General features: G+C 43.7%; 1 protein-coding gene across 1 annotated transcript in view; it reads right to left on the bottom strand.

Annotated features, from left to right (window-relative positions):
- Positions 1 to 17,074, bottom strand: part of LOC138521860 (complement C2-like) — a 261,013-nt gene that overhangs the window by 136,288 nt on the left and 107,651 nt on the right. The window contains exons 8-9 of the mRNA XM_069635006.1: positions 14,271 to 14,414; positions 5,050 to 5,139 (exon numbers count right to left, since the gene is read on the bottom strand). Coding sequence (XP_069491107.1) covers positions 5,050 to 5,139; positions 14,271 to 14,414 — 234 coding nt within the window. The remainder of the gene's footprint in view (positions 1 to 5,049; positions 5,140 to 14,270; positions 14,415 to 17,074) is intronic.

Below are 17,074 nucleotides of genomic sequence, written 5' to 3' on the forward strand. Positions count from 1 at the left end.
GTAAGGCTACATGAAAAGGTAGTACTGGGTCTTCAGTGGGACCATGGCCCAATATGTCTGTTAAATCGTCTTGGATGAATTGGGCTGGTGGTCTAGCCCATCCCAAGTAATCTACCACCTTGGTCATTAACTGACGGTAAGATGGACTGGCATGCTCTCCTGCATCTGGTCCACCAAAGTCATTCTCAGGAGAAGTGTCAATGCCACTTGCATTATGTAAAGACTCCACCAAATCCCTCATTCTGCTTTCCTCTGAGATCAAGCATTCTGGGTCATTTGGGGTGCCATATTCCAATCCAAAAGGTACATTTTCCTTCTCGGATCTCTCCTGTTCCTCAAAAATTGAGGTCAAGGATTTGAAAAACTCCTTCATAGGGAGAGGCTTGAAAACCTTCTCTGGGAGAGGAGGAGGAGGAAGAGGTGTAGTACCAGACTCTGAAGAAATTACATGTTTTGTAACTTTCTCCTTCTCTTTTTCTAGCTGCCCTGGCTTGGTTGGAGCCTTTGGCGCTGAAGGTTTGGGTGTCGATGTCGATAAAGGCGTCGACGACATAGTGGTTGTGGACAGGGTCTGCTTCGAGGGCGTCGAGGCAGTCTTCGACGATTTTCCCTTTGAGGTATGACATGTCTCCTTTTACGATCACCCGGGCTCGAGGACGCGCGAGTGTCGGAGCGATGACGCTCCCGGCCGGCTTCCGAAGAAGGCGCGGACCGAGGCTTCGCCTTCTCAAACACCTCCATCATTTTGACCCTGAATGCTTCCCACTCTTCGGAAGACGAATGTTTCGTGGGGCATTTCATTTTTTTCGGAGACTCGTCTGACGACGAGGTGGAGGGAGACCTGTGGCATCGTTTCTTCAAATTTTTTGACGATGACGACGAGCGATGAGAATCGCTTTGGGATCTAGATCGATGCCTTTCGCGTCGAGGAGATTTCTCCTCATGGGGTCTCGACTCGACGCTAGAGGCTTTTCAATCCTTCCGACCTACCTGTAGCTTTCAGCTCCTTTCTCGCAAGACCTTCCCGTCATCGCCTGACACTTCGAACAGGCCTCCATGTCGTGGCCTTCTCCGAGGCACCACAAACACTCGCGGTGCGGGTCCGTGATCGACATTTTTGAGCCGCACGACTTGCATTTCTTGAAACCCGATCTCGGGGTCGTGGTCGGAGTCGATGACCAGGACATATTTCTTCTTGTTTATACATATATTCTTCACAGAACTCGAGGCGCGCCGAATGTCAGAAGCAACGTAACTGCGGAAAAACGGAACGGAGGCCAACGGGCGCCGCGCGTGCTACTTATAAACCCGATGATGTCACCCTCGACGGAGGCCTTCGAGGGACCATTGACTCGACAACATCGATGCACGGCGCCATCTGCCGAAAAAATTTCCAAAGAACAGCAAAGCTGGATGGAATGCATCTAAGGTGAGGAATACGTTGGAGGACACAATCCACTCGAAAAGCATTTTTGCAATAAGGCATGCTGAACCAAATATGAATGGCCCTCATTACAAGTTTGCCGGTCCAGAAACGTTGTTTCCAGACCGGCAAACTACGAGTCTGCTGGCGGGTGCCGTTCTGCCCGGCAGGTCTGACCCTGGCAGGCAGAACGGCACTCGCCAGCAGACTTTCACGAAAGCACCGGCACCGTTATTAATGGTGCTGGTGCTTCCGTGATCCCCATTTGGGAATGGGGATCAACATTTTACCAGCACCTGATTTAGCGGACTGCCGGGGCGGTAATACCCCGGTTATTCTGGCAAGTCAGGCACTGGTAATTCATTACGGGTCCGACGGCTACCTGACGTTTTTTCCAGCACTGTTTCCGCTGGTCTCGTAATGAGGGCCAATGTGTTTTCATTGCAACTTGAAAAAGCAACTCTTGCGGCCTGCATTTGAAAATGTTTTCATTGCACTGTGTATTCAGCAAACATGAAAGCTCTGTTTGTGGCTCAGATGCTTGGCTAATATGGGCAAACCTAGAAAATACATGTCGGCCTGCTGGGCCAGGCAGTAGTGTCCTGTGCGCGTACACGCAGCACATTTATGCAGGCGGGTCGTTACCAAACATGGCCATGAAGGGAGGTTTCGAGGGAGTTGCCGTTGATGGCCCACCCGCAGAGGAGGAGGCAACAGAACACAAGATGCTCCAACACCCCATTGCGGGCAGCTGGCAACACACAGCATATTAACGCAAAGTCAGCCTTGAATAGCAGCCATCATTGTTACCCACTATGACTAGGGTAATGTGATGCATGACTTGGAAATTATATATTATACATCAAGGAGCATATATTTCTGGGGACACATCTCCAAGCTGCCCCATCAGGAAATTCTAAATGAGCTGCAAGTATAACAAGCTCGACCACCTTTCCTATATGGTGGTATATGGCATGATAAACAAACATCTGATGGCTGGTAGGATCCCTGATAGGATTCCCATAGTTCTAAGGATCTGTACATTTCTCTTGTTTGAAGACAATTGGGAATGCACTCTAACCACAACCTCGAACAGTAGTATGAAGTTGTTAACTGACCAAGACACAAACAAAATCATCCATCCTGAATGTACCACCCGAATTGATCCAGACAAATAATAGCAGCAATAACCCATGCTACAATTTATTTTTGACTTTATCATAAGGATTTATCTTATCAGAATAACGTAAGATCTTATATTAATCCTACTTCAAATGCGTAGGGTTTTATAAGAATTCAGCAAGCATTACGTTTTCATATACTTTCTTATAAAGGTTTTATTATTGTTAAAAATAAATTCCCACTAGTTTCTCACAAGCTCTTATAAGCTAATTATAAGACTCTTATGTGGCATTCTTATTGGGTAAACATGCTAAAGTACAATTTAAACATAGCCAGCTCTTCAACAGTATCCTTGAAAACTTCCAAGAAGAACTCAAATAAAGAAAATAAAAATGAACTTGAGATGCACATAATTATATACAAAATGTTCATGACATCTTTCCAAGAAAGTTGAATGTACTTGAAAAAGAACTTTTGTTCTTCCCCTTATTACATGCATATTTTCCAAATATTCACATTGACCTATTTAAATTTACACACAAACAGAAATTGAAAACATGTTTTCTTCAAATTCCACTAAAAATGAAACACATTTTAGTAGAAGAAACAGTTTTCAGATATTGCATGAGGATGTTGACAACCAAATTGTGTTTTCTCACTGGATGAAAGCAATGAGGATAGTACACAAGATATCTTTTAATCTCTTTATATCGACACATACCATAATAAATACATTAACTTAAAAAAAACTAAAAATTCTCTACCACTCTTTTAAAGAACAAAATTGACATGTTTATCATGGCAGTCACAGAAATTCTGGAAAGATTGTAAGAAAATCATCACCAGTACAAATATTAGCTAAAGTGGCTATGAGACAATCTGACATTCATCCAAAGAAGAGAACTAAAGAAATGAAATACATACTGAGGTCATCATAGTCAAAGGCGTGGGCAATAAGGGCCACATTATTATCATGGAAGCTCATATTACTTTAGGAACTCACAGAACTGGACAATAGAACCTGCTATGTGATTCTCAAGGAATATGCCCTACACTGAATTCAAAACCAAATTAGATACATGGGACCAAGGTGGGTTGTTGACCGATGATAAAAAAAAACTGTACCTATTGAATCCTTACCCTACAATAGCCACATTATATCTCCTTCTGAAGATCATCCACAAACAAGGTCAAACATTTACTCCATGCTGCTCAGTCATTAGTGGCATTGGTTCACTTATGAACACCTCCCACTCAAAATTAGTTGAATGGCAACTGATTCTATTGGTCCTGCAACTTCTCTCCTCAACACAAAATGCAAAATACGCCACGCACAAGGTAACATTTATTAATTGGCAGACTGGCTATATTACTGTTAAATTAGAAGTAAGCACATTCTACAGCAGCATAAACACCTAAGTGTTAATGTCATTGCTTTTTTCTACGACATATTTCAGCCATATTTCAATCGTACAATTTGATGTCACTCAAAATGCTACTGTTTTCCTGAATTAACCAATTTACATTTAAAAACCAACTGTATGAACAGATAATTGGGACAGCCATGGGTGCCGAGAATGCCCCAGTGTATGCTGACTGCTTCATGCGATATTTGGAACTAAGGAGAAACCAGAAATTCACACTTTTTAATTGTCCTGTATTGGGGAGAGGAGGGGTTACATTGAAATTGCCCTATTGATATGGCATAACTGCTTTCAAACAATATTAGATTACATAACTTTGATCAATGACAATCTGTTAAAAATAAATTCACCATTACACGAAGCACTGTGAGTATTTTATGCAGCACTATATATGCAGCACTATGAGTATTTTTCACACAGCATAGGAATATTCTTTTCTGAATTTGCTCAGTTATACATAAGAAGGCAAACTATGCACTAGATCGTATCAAACTCCATGGAAGCTAATGCCACACTTTACACCATTATGGTACATCCAAGAAAATGTAGGAAACGTATCATAATGGAGAAACAATGTTGCAACTCAAATCTTTGTGAATGAGAAGCTATAATGACAATCTGATAAAAACTTTTTTCAGAGGTTCTAAATTATGTTCAACATCGCCCACATGAAATCTTAATAATTGATCTTGCACATCAATAAAAGCAAAATAAGACATTTGGTTGTTTACCAATCTAATCTACTGGACAGGGTATGAGAAGTGACATCATGTACCTGATGACATCACAAGGAGTACTATCATATGCCTTTTGACCCTTACAACATCACAGGATTGAGGTCATATGTCCTTGATGGTAATACAGCAAGTGCTATCATACATGTCTAAAACCCACACATAATAAGTGTAAGACTAACAAATTAAAACACTGAACTAAAGCAGAAAAAGGCTATTTGTGAGTATAGATGTTGCTGGTGTTTTACATAAAATCTTTTATGCACCTTTATACTTCAATGTGTTTCTGCTTTTAAAACTACAGATAGATGTAAATGAAAAAAGAAACTTAAAAAATAAAACTTACCCAAGTAATCCCTTCTGTTGGGCTCAATTTCCAGAAAACGAGTTATTCTGTCGATTACCTCTTTGGGACGCCCACCCACATTTGACTTTCCTGTTACAGAAAGGCAATAATAACATTATTAGATAAATACATCCTGTCTCATGGTTTCAATATCTAGAAAATGCTCTTGCATTTTCTTTTACTTCAGATAGATGAATGTATATATAATAAACAACAACCAGGGATGGGATAACATGAACATCCATTAAAGATTATAGGGTTAATGAAGCATTAGAGACCTTGCCACGGGGCTCTCATGTGTGATAGGTAGCTACCACCCACGTCAGTGGTCCTGAGGCACGGCCCAGGGCATCTAAAACTAAAAGGTCACCTGGTACACATAGAAGCTTCCTCTAGGGCTTCTATGGCACAGCATACGGCCTAGCATATGGAATCCTGAGAGACATCCAAATCCATGTATTCAGTAGTGATTATTGCTCAGGAGCTCTGGATCCTGGTTGGTGCCCAGGAGCTGTGGATTCTGATTGGCTCTCAGGATCCCAATGTTCCATTCAGGGTGCTAATACTTGATTCTGCACTTTATTGTCTAATAAAAAGAAAATATGCACTAATAAAAATGGTAAGCATAATAAGGGAAACGGAACAGACAAAAGGGTAATGATTAAAGGCAAACATACAGAACCAAATGTTACAGAAACCTAAACAGAAATAAAAAGGGGAAAACATAGTATCCAAACATGAAATACAATGTCAGTAAAACTAATTCAATTAGATCTGAATGAGAAGTGTAGTGTCCAAGCTGGATGTTTCATGAATCGGTTGGGCGTTGACTCTTCCTTTTGGAAGTAACAAGAGGAAGGAAACCAAAATCCTTCTGTACATCCTAATTGCCATTAAAACAATCACATGTAACTGAAAAGATTTTGGAATGATCAAGTTTGCATGCTTGTGGAGGCATGTGTGTTATGGCATGAAATGTTAAACAAAACACCTGTGTATGGTACTTCATTTTTAATAGCATTTGGTCTGAAATAAAGGCACAGTTATCAACATAAGGGGCTATGAGGGAGGTTGCAGACATAATTCAATATTTCAAACCTATTTCTGATTACAAAAACAATATATTATATTGTAAGTATACACTAAAGCAGATATCACATAGTAAATTGCATGTATGCGTATGTCATAATAAAGCAATGCTATTGTAGGAGGAAATTGTGAACATATACCAAAAATTCTTATGTTATACGATGAAAAACATTATACAAGTAAGTGAGAACATTACATTCTGAGATATGTATGTTCACTACTGAAAACAATATTGTATATGTCAAAAATGATATACTATATTATAAAACTGAATTCTAATTTTGAAATCCTTTTGTGACATTGCACAATTTGTATATATCCTGTATTAAAAAGGAACTTTCTGACAACAAACTGTTGTTGACTCAAAAATAAATGTTTTCATATAATGAAACCAGTCATCAGTCACATGACCCTGTGCTTTCTCTGACCTTAATCCCTTCATTCTATTCTTCCAGCTCATTGTTGATTTGTGTAGCTTTGTGGCGCAGGCCAATGTTACTGTGCAATGTGTTTGTAGTGTTCCCTGGCTTGCAGTTAGTAATCCATGAGCATCCTGTACAGCAAGCATCTCTTAAGATGGTTCCAGCCGGTTTGGGGTCTTTTTGGGAGGTTTCATCTGTGTTTTAAATGGAAATTACAAATCGTTTTTCCTGCTGGTGTGCCTGTCCATTGTCTGTAGTTTTCCCTGGCTTGCAGTTAGTAATCCACCGGCATAATATACAGCAAGCACCTGGTAAGATGTTTCCAGTCTGTTTGGGGTCTTTTCGGGAGGTTTTATCTGTGTTTTAAGTGGAAATTACAAATTATTTTTTCTTCGCTGTGTCTATCTATTGTCATTAGTTTCCATGGCTTGCAGTTAGTAATCCACAGGCATCCTGCACAGCAAGCACCCAATAATCAGTTTCCAGCCTGTTTGGGTTCTTTATGGAGGGCTTTATCTTTGTTTTAAGTGGATTTTACAAATCGTTTTTTTTCTGCTGGTTCAAACTTCTAGAGAGGACTGCCTTGGGGGTGTAGTCCTTTGTTTGTTTTTGTTCCCTTTTCCTCTTTCCTCCCGTGTTGATAGCAATTGGCTGAGGGAATCGGGGTGCCTGTCCATTGTCTGTAGTTTTCCCTGGCTTGCAGTTAGTAATCCATAGGCCACAGCCTACTTTCACTCAATCCGATTGAAATGTGTCCTTGGTCACATGACCAGGAAACACCATTCACCATCAGCCATCTCAGGGCAGCCTTGCCCGGACAACCCTCGTCTAAGGCCAGAAGCAAAGGGCATCTCCCGAAGAAGCAGCTCCTCTCTGTGTTTTCCCATGTCGCCTGATGCAGAAAACCCAGAGTGACGGTTAAGGTAAGTGTGGTGTGGGTGAGGAGTACAGCCATTAATCTACTCCAGAAAACCCCCAATACTCTTATTACCTGTTATCAAGCCTAACCTGTAAGGTAGCCATCTTGGCACTCAGTCTAAGGGTCCGATTCATGGAATATTTGCCCTGTTCAAAGTGAATTTGCACTGCTGAAAAGTGACTTTGCACTGCCGACACAAACCCTAATTCATGGAGCCGTGCAAAGTGTATTTTTGCAGTGCTAAATCCAGGAAAATTCAGCGCATAGTCATTTCTGCAGTTCAACATAACTTTGCCCGGACTTTGCACGGCAGAAATACACTTTGCACAGTTCCATGAATCAGGGTTTGTGTTGGCAGCGCAAAGTCACTTTTCAGCAGTGCAAATTTACTTTGAACTGGGGAAATATTCCATGAATTGGGCCCTTAGTGTGTAAAGTAGCTATACTCTAGATGGAGCCTAAAGTACATATGGTAGCCATACTTCACGCCCAAACTGTTGGTATAGCTTTGTTATATGCCCCTGCTGTGCTCTGATATATAACTGCGCTACGCCCCATAGTTAGTCATTATGTTCTGCACCATAGCTAATTTGTGTTGAATGTTGCCACGCTCTGTAACTGGCCATCATAAGGCGATACGGGTGGGAAGCACAACCATTAATGTGCTCCCGAAACCCAGCCACTCTTACACTATTGCTACTCTGTAAACGGTGCTGACATAGTTGGCCTCTGAGCTGAATTGTGCTGCCCTCCATAGTCAGCTATTGTGGTACACCTCATAGTTGGCCATCGTACTGAATTGTGGAAGGAAATGTGTTGCACCTACATGTATACAGGGGGGCAGACGTTATGCAGTATTTAGATGTATTTTGCAGGAAATTAAATGTGTTGTGCCCAAATGTATTTTGGGGGCAGGAAATGTGTTACAACAGACATATTAGGAAGATTAGCAATGTGTTTCATTTGGATAGATCTGTGAAGAATAGCCATGCGTCACACAGACAACCCCTGGAATCGAGTAAGGGAAACTCAGACAAAAACAAGAGAGACAATAGTAGGTGGAACCGACTACGAACGACAACCCTATCAGGACAGAAAAATAGCAAACAAGCCTAACACAAAGTGCACAACAACCAACATAACCCACTCAGACAGGGCATTGGGAACGGGCCTACCTTGCAAGTAGATTGATCCGAAAGGACTAGTTAGCACCAACCAAAACTTGGGATGTAGGGGCCGACCAAAACAAAGATAGAAATGCAAAGACTAGCTAACTTAACATAATGACAGAGAGATGCGAGGCAGCCTTACCATGCGGAAATAGACCACTGAAAGGAAGACAACCTTGTCTAAATCCCGAAAGACACACATCAGGAGTGTGCATTTCTCTGAACAACAATGCTACTAACCAACCCTACAAAAACTTCTAAAAAACCTCACCCCTCTTCGCACACCTCTCACACCCTAACTAAACACAACCACACCTCTTAAACCGCAGCAACCCGCACACTCTTCACCACATCGCAACAACAAACACACCACACAGAGCCTCACACGACGGACTCGGACCATATACCACACCAAAAAGCTCAGTGAACTGTGTTAACCGAACTGAAGCTGCCAACAGTACATCACAGCTCCCTTACTCCTCTCCAAACTTTGCCCTACTAACATGCCCTAACCTGCCTCCCTTTTTCTTTCAGATTCCCCAGAGCGCCAGGGGACCACTCTGTGGTGATATTACGCGGTACAAATATCCTTTAACATTAACATTAACATCCCAATAGAATTAAGCCATGCATTAAATTTACATACTGTGAAGATTAACCATGCATCACATTTTGATAGATTTGTGAAGATTAGCCATGTGTCACATTTGGGTAGAATTGTGAAGATTAACCATGCATCAGATCTATATAGAATTGTGAAGATTAGCCATGCGTCACATTTAAGTAAAATTGTGAAGATTAGCCATGCGTCACATTTACATAGAATTGTGAAGATTAGCCACGCATCACATTTCGATAGATTTGTGAAGATTAGCCATGTGTCACATTTGGGTAGAATTGTGAAGATTAACCATGCCTCAGATCTAGCAGAACTGTGAAGATTAGCCATGCGTCACACTTAGGTAGAATTGTGAAGATTAGCCATGCATCACATTTACATAGAATTGTGATGATTAGCCATGCATCACATCTAGATAGAATTGTGACGATTAGCCATGCATCACATCTAGATAGAATTGTGAAGATTAGCCAAGGTGGTCTCTGATCAAGGCATGCAACCCTGATCTGCCTGGGAACTGATGCCATGAACTCCTTCACCCGGGGCACAGTATCAACTATGATTGGGTGGGACTTGTCTTTTTTCTCTTGCAGATATGCACTACGCTCTCCAATCAGATGAGCTCCCTCGCACTGTTAGCTCTCGGAAGGGACAATAATATGATATAATTCAGCTATAAACAATTACCCGGGACCCGGAAAATTGACCCACTAGCACTTATAATCGAGGTTCAGCAATGGACTGACTCTGTTCCACCTCAAGGGAATACACTCTGAATCAGGTGAGGAATCTGACAAGGCAAGCACCTGCAAGCTGTCATCAATACTCTAAACGCACACCAGATCATAAATGCACACCAGATCAGGAACACTCTAACTCTCACTGCATAGAACACTGCCAGTTCAGACACACCACTTACATCACAGCCTGATCTGTTGCTTGACCTTCGGGCTCAGCGAGTACCGGTCTTCATACCTAGGATGTACTTCTATGTCCGATAGATAGAATGGAAGTAAATGCCCACTGAGAAGGTGTCATCCTATAAGCAATCTGCAGACCCAGAAAGACACGGGGATGACCATAGTGGCTGTTGCTGGTCCCTGGGTCCACTGAACACCAATCATCGAATCTAGCTAGGACTCATAAGTCCAATAGAACAGAAGTGACAACAAGAAGGTATCTGCCAATAAACAATGGCAGACTCACCGAGGCACAGGGATGACCATAAACCTGCAATTCGCTTAACTCAATAAAGATTAGGAACAGGACAACTCAACACCGATGACACTGCCAAGCAGAAAAAGACAAACTCAAGCACATTTATCAGAACAAACTCTGCGCTAGACTGAGAATCTCTCTTGAAGATTCAATGCGCCAAACCTCTAGAATAGATACGGTCAGCTCAACGGGCATTGGAAGGTAATCTGAAATAGGGGTCTCACACCAATCTGCACAGACACTCACATATACCGATATGCTCACTCTCTCCTCTACACCAACAAACAATAGAATGCAGCTATACCCATCGATCAATTACAGCCAAGCTGCACACATACCTACACATCCAAGAACACCTCAACAGTCTTTAGAACGCAGCTATACCCCACAAAATAAATCAGCCTAGCAGCACACATAATCTCATACACAAGCTCCACCACCGCCAGAATGCAAACTCAGAGGTCAACGGCCTTGCTGCACACATTCTACTGACCTCACACAACCACCACACTACGCCTAGCATTAGAATGCAGCTACACCCCACATAAACCGCACTGACTGCACACATACTGAGCGCACACAAAGACTATTTACTACCCTACTCTCTCCACTGACCTGGACTACGGTCCCCAAGGGCGTTCAACCCACAACACTTTGATATTATACCAATGTGGCAATAAGCCACGAGACGGCGGGCCAATACCGCCCCAGGTAATGCCCCCGGGGCCGTAGTTACAACAAAGCCCTGGGGGCATTACCGTGGGCGGTATTGGCCCGCCGGTGAGGGGCTTATAGCCATTAGTACCCCGGCCAGTTAGACCGGGGTACTAATAGCATTAGTATTATACAGAAGTGTTCCCAGCGCGTTCGCTCCTGAGAAAAGAAGGAAAAAGAAGGTAAGTGGGGTTGGGAGGGTGGGGAGGGGATAGTTTGGAGGGGATGGGGGTGGAGGAAAAAAATAAACGTACCTGAGTCCCCGGTGGGGGACGAAGGCAGCCTCCAGCCTTGAGGAGGCTCGCAGCGGGGATTACCCCGTTTCGAGCCTCTTCATTGGCTAAGGCTGCCACACCCCCCGCCTGGAACAAACGCAGGCACATAGGTGCGTCCACGGGATTACACCGTGGTATGGCTCGGAAACGAGCCAATTACGTTACATGTACCCCATGGACACACCCACGCCGGGTACTAATGTTATATAAGGCGCTATACAAATGCACAATAACATAACATAACGTTAAGGAGGAAGGCCTGAGTCACTGTTGTTTCCATTGTCTATGTACCTCTTGTTTATATGTAGACGGATCAGAACGGATGCACAAAGTACCTAGCTCTGACTGCTTGTGGCGAAGAGTCAGGACTGCACCTCAAGGTAATAGCGCGCCTACTGCGCATGGGAAGGAGATGAAAACTGCAACCCAGAGTAACAGAGCGCCCTTCTACTTATGATATAGAGGGAAACTGCAGATCAAGTTACAGGTTTCTTACTTCTCAGAGCAAAGAGATCAGAACCGCTGGTTGTGGCAAAAGGGCTCTTACTGCTAATAGAAAGGTCACATTTGCAACTCATGGTAACAGCGCACCTGCTGCTTATAGTACGGAGATGGGAGCGACGGCCCATGGTAGCACAGCTCCTACTGCTTATGAGGCGAGAGCGAGGGATGAGTCCTCCAGCTCATGGTAGCAGAGCTCCTACTGCTTATAAAGCGAGAGAGAGGGATGAGTCCTCCAGCTCATGGTAATAGAGCTCCTACTGATTAGCGAGACAAGGACTTCTGGTCATGGAAAATTAGCTCCCACTGCTTATAGAGAGAAAGAGAGAGAGAGTTTAAGGCTTCAGCACACAGTGAGAGAGGGCTGCCTGATACTAACAAGAGATTAGACCTGGTGCTGGTTATGGAGAGCAGCTACTTCTTATAGTTAGAACATCAGAACTTCTGCTCAAGGAAATAGACCTCCTACCAGAGGCGTAGCCCAAGATTGTCTAACAAGTGGGGCCTGAAGCTAATGGAGTTGGGCCCACCACAGTGACATTAACATCTGTAAATGCTGACACTGCGCTGCCTAGTGGGCTGTAACATATTCTGGGTGGGCATTGCCTGCTCAGGCCCTAACCTGTCCACACCTCTGGCTCCTACTACTCAAAGTGAAGAGATCAGAACTGCAGCTCGAACAGAAATCATGATGCTTCTAGAGAAGCCAGAATTACACAGCATGGTATCAGTGCTCAGACTGCTTATAGAAAGAGAGAGAGGACAGAACTACAGCTCGTAGAAACAGATCTCCTTCTGCTTATAGAAAGTGTGTGTGTGAGAGAGAGAGAGAGAGAGAGAGAGAGAGAGAGAGAGAGAGAGTGGGCGAGAGAGAGGGGCGAGAGAGAGTGGCAATCTGGACAGAGAAAGAGAGAGAGCAAGAGATGGACAGAGCAACAGAGAAAGAGAGAGAGACAGAGAGAGCTGAGAACTGTTGAGAAGATAGCACAGCTTTTACTGCTTGTAGAGGAGAGGGGGGCCACAACTCTAGCCCAGGATAACACAGCACCAACATAATGGGTCGAATTGCCCAGAGATTACCACGGCCACTAACACTGTGGTGCCCACGGCCCTCCTCATGCAAATCTGATAGTTTAAGCTAATGGGTGTAATTAAGGCATGGAAATAATGGCCTTGCATGGTTTACAAGCGTTTCAACACCCATACCCTGAAAGTATCATTATTGCTGCCCACTGTGCTGCTCACGCAAATCCTTGTGTTTGGTCCACCGGGCGTACTATCGCCAGGGGGCTGACTATCTCCAAGACAAATAATTCTGCCGTATATTCCTGGGCGGACTCTCCGATCCGGTAATGCTTGTCTAGTTGCCATCCCTAAATTCTGCCTATCTAGGGTAGGAGGCCGTACATTTTGAACTCTGCAGGTGCATTCGGTACAATCTACAATTCCGACGTGCCCTAAAATCGTTGCTATTTTAGGTTGTAGCTTGCCTATGTTAGCTGCGCGAGTCTTCGCGCCAAAATGCCCTTGGGTGAACCCGCCCGGTATAAATTCTACTAACATAATAGGTTTAAAAAATGGCGGCATCCAAAGCGATGCCAGGATCTCCATCATATGAAAGTTCTATGTGGGCAGAGACAGAGGCGTAGCCGGGATTACCTAACAAGTGGGGCCTGAAGCTGATGTAGTTGGCCCACCGCAGTGACATTAACATCTGTTAATGCCCACATAGCGCTGCTGAGCAGGCATTTCCAGATTTGGAGTGAGCCTTACAGGCTCAGGCCCGACCCTGTCTATGCCTCTGGGCAGAGATGCAGACGGACTCACAGTGCAGAGCTGCTTAAGGTGGAAGAAGTTGACTCTCTGCTTGGTACCCCAGCACTGAACTGGTGCAGAGTTTGTATCTGCCGGTAAATTACAATCCAGCGCCTCCCCCGCCTACATCAACCCTTTAGGAGTGGTCAGTGCTTAGGTGAGCTGGAAAAACCTCTGGGTCACCACTTGCAGACTCACAACTCCCTCTTGCCTCTCACCCTGCCTGAAGAGCAGAATGGGTGGTTTGGCTTTCTAAAGGGCTTACATACCTGCTATTGTAATTGGTTATTTATAACGCGTTTAACACCCAAAGATTTCTAAGCCGGACCCGGGGCTCGAACCTGTGGTGTTCTGTGACGTCTTGTTTCCCAGACAAGCGTGTTGCCCCTGAGTTATTCTCCCGGCCCTTGCAGAACTGTGTGCCCTCCCGGCCCTTGCAGAACTGTTTACCCACCCCTCTAGAGCCAGTGCCCTCCTTACCATCGGTCAGAAGCAGAATGGCATGTCGGATTGCGTGCCAGTCCTCTTTCTGTCTCTCATGTATCCGCTCCTTCTGCAGACTCATCATTTTATAAACTTGGTCCAGGGCTCCTTGGATGTTGGTCCCTGACTTGTCTTGGTGATCTGGAAAGTATCAAAACAAACACACACGTGATATTTCCGACCAGCTCTACCAAGTTACATGGAAAGGCACCAAACATATTAACAGCGAATGGCCGCAAGAATGTATTTATGATTTCTAGCATGCTGTAGCAATTTAGGCTGATTAGCGAGAGCATTGGCTCTTTTCCAGAGCTTCTGAAGCTTCATGTTAGTGGGGCAAGGCTGCCAGTCTTCTGTTCTGTGGAACGATTTCAGTTCTGGGGAGAGTATGTTGACACATTGTTGTTTTTTCATATTTGTGCTGCATTGCATTTCTTTAATGTTATGGTTGTCATTTATGCTACTTTGTGATTTCTTTTGTTACACTTTACCTTCTGGCAATGGATGCACCTGCTCGACCAGTCATTGAATATAATAAGAAGGCTCCCAATCCATACCAATCATCTGCTCTGTGATGCAGAGAGTGCCATTTACTGAGCCTTTGCGATTTAACAAAAACAGTGTTTTCACAGGCGCCATCTTGAAGTGTTAGGACAAACCTGACAATGTTATTGTTACTTGTGTGTTTCTCAGCTCTGTGATGTTTTACTGTAGTGTGTGTTTGCTTTGCGTGTGCAAACATTCATTTGCAGCATGTAATGGTAGATTAGTGTGGCTAAATCATGCTGTGAGCATTGTAACTTTGTACATGTGACATCCATACAATCTTTATTCATCTTCAGAACTTTAAAAAACAGCAATGCTTACCTTTGCAAATACACCTGTAGCCCTATTTCTTTGCATGCACGTGTTAGAGCCGCTGCTTTGTTTTTGATGTATTCTAGATGGTTGTCCTGAGCTATCCAATGCCGCTTCTTCCCCTTCCCACAGCTCTGCCGGGGTCCATGCCTTCTCTTGCTTTGTATATTTCATGTCCCATTTCCAAAGGTCTGGGCTTGATGCTAGAAATCTTTTTATAATATCCATTGTTTCTCTGGAACAATCTGGTGCTATATATATATTTTCTAAATAATCCGATTTTCTTTCTTAGCCATAACATGCATACAGTGATAGGCCCTGGAGGTTTTGCATTGTTCTCAACTCTCATCCTCACTCAGTGACTGAGGCATTGCTGGGGTGTGGTAGGGGGCTTAGGGGGCTATAGCCCCGGGTCTTTTGGTTGTAGCCCCGGATAGAAGCTCAGGGGTTACAACCAAAAATGCTAGCTAGCCCCGAGTCCCACCAGTCCCAAAATTAGCGTAGCCCTGGATCTTTTCCAGACCTAGCAAAACCGCTGCTCAGTGGTCTCTTTGAATCGCCAAAGGTTCTTCAAACAACAATTGGAACACTTCAGGTGACCACTCCTTAAGAAAGGATATAAAGACGTCTCCCACTGCCTTTTCTGCAAAGCCAAAGGGACGAATGTTACCCCGCCTGCTCCGGTCATCCAACCGCATTCAAGGCGGTTTCAGTTCTTTAGCCTGTGCATGCAAAAAATACACAGTATCCAGTGAAAATGTTGCCAGACAAAATGTTGTCAACAAATGCAGCTCAAAAGTAGCCAAAAGCTGCTAGGGTAATCAGTAGGGTTAAAGAGTGTTTTGTGGGTTTCTGATTTCCTGGTTTAGGGTTAGGATAGGGGTTACGGTTAGAGTAAAGATTTTGGTTAGGATTGGGGTAAGAGTTATGGTCAGGGTGGTTGCTGCAGGACTGGTGATGCTGGGGATTGCTTAGTCGTTAGAGTAAATTAAGTGTTAGGGTAGGAGTTATGAGGCTATGAAGCTACGGCTAATAGAGTAATGGTTTGCGTAAGTGTTAAAGAAATGGGTAGGGACGTCTGGCAGGGCTGGTGATGTTGGGGTACGATAGGGGTTGGGATGTACCCAGTAGTTAGAGCAAAGTAAGCATATGGTTAAGGTGCTAGCGTTGCAGTTAGGGTATGGCTAAGGCTAGGATTACAGCAAGGGTTTGGGTTAGGGTAAGGGTTATGACATTTGTGGGCAGCTGGTGATGGGGTTGGAGTTAGGTTCACTGTTCATTTTCCAAAGATTTTGTATTGAGTAACATGCAAATAAAATGCTTTAGGGCACTGACGTGTTAGTATTCTGTAAGAGTTCAGGGTAGTAGTTAGTGTTAGGGGAAGGTTTAGAAACAGAGTTAGGGTGATTGTAGAGGTTTTATTAAAGGCTGGGCTCATTGCTACAGTTGCAGCTCTGTGCCTTTGTATATTTTTAGGCTACCTTATTACTGGTAACATTTTCACACTTTGCATTGATTGTGTTGAAGGATTAAATTTTTAAAACGACTTTTTGGTGGCTACATTTTCACAGGACTCCATTTTTCTGGGGACATTTTCACATAGAACAGAAGCTACACTGCCTGGAGTTTCTTCTACCGGTCCGACTATCTCTTCTACTCCAGCTAGGCGATCAGTGAATTTGCACATTTCCGTCTTTAAGTCAACAATGTCTGTGTAGTTCTATTTTGTCCATGCATCTACACTACTGACTGTGGCATTCATAGAAGCTATCTGCTGGTTGAGGGCCTCCATCGCAGACTGTTCCGAGGCTGACATTTGGTTACTCTGAGTGTTGTCACTCACATATATGATCCCAATACGTGTTCAACAGAGCTAGAACATATGGCGTACAACTCCGCTATCATGAAACACAGTGGTTCTGGGTTGTTGTGTCTTTAATAGC

This window comes from Ambystoma mexicanum, chromosome 13, assembly GCF_040938575.1.
Source record: "Ambystoma mexicanum isolate Mex_15411 chromosome 13, UKY_AmexF1_1, whole genome shotgun sequence".
Lineage (NCBI taxonomy): Eukaryota > Metazoa > Chordata > Amphibia > Caudata > Ambystomatidae > Ambystoma > Ambystoma mexicanum.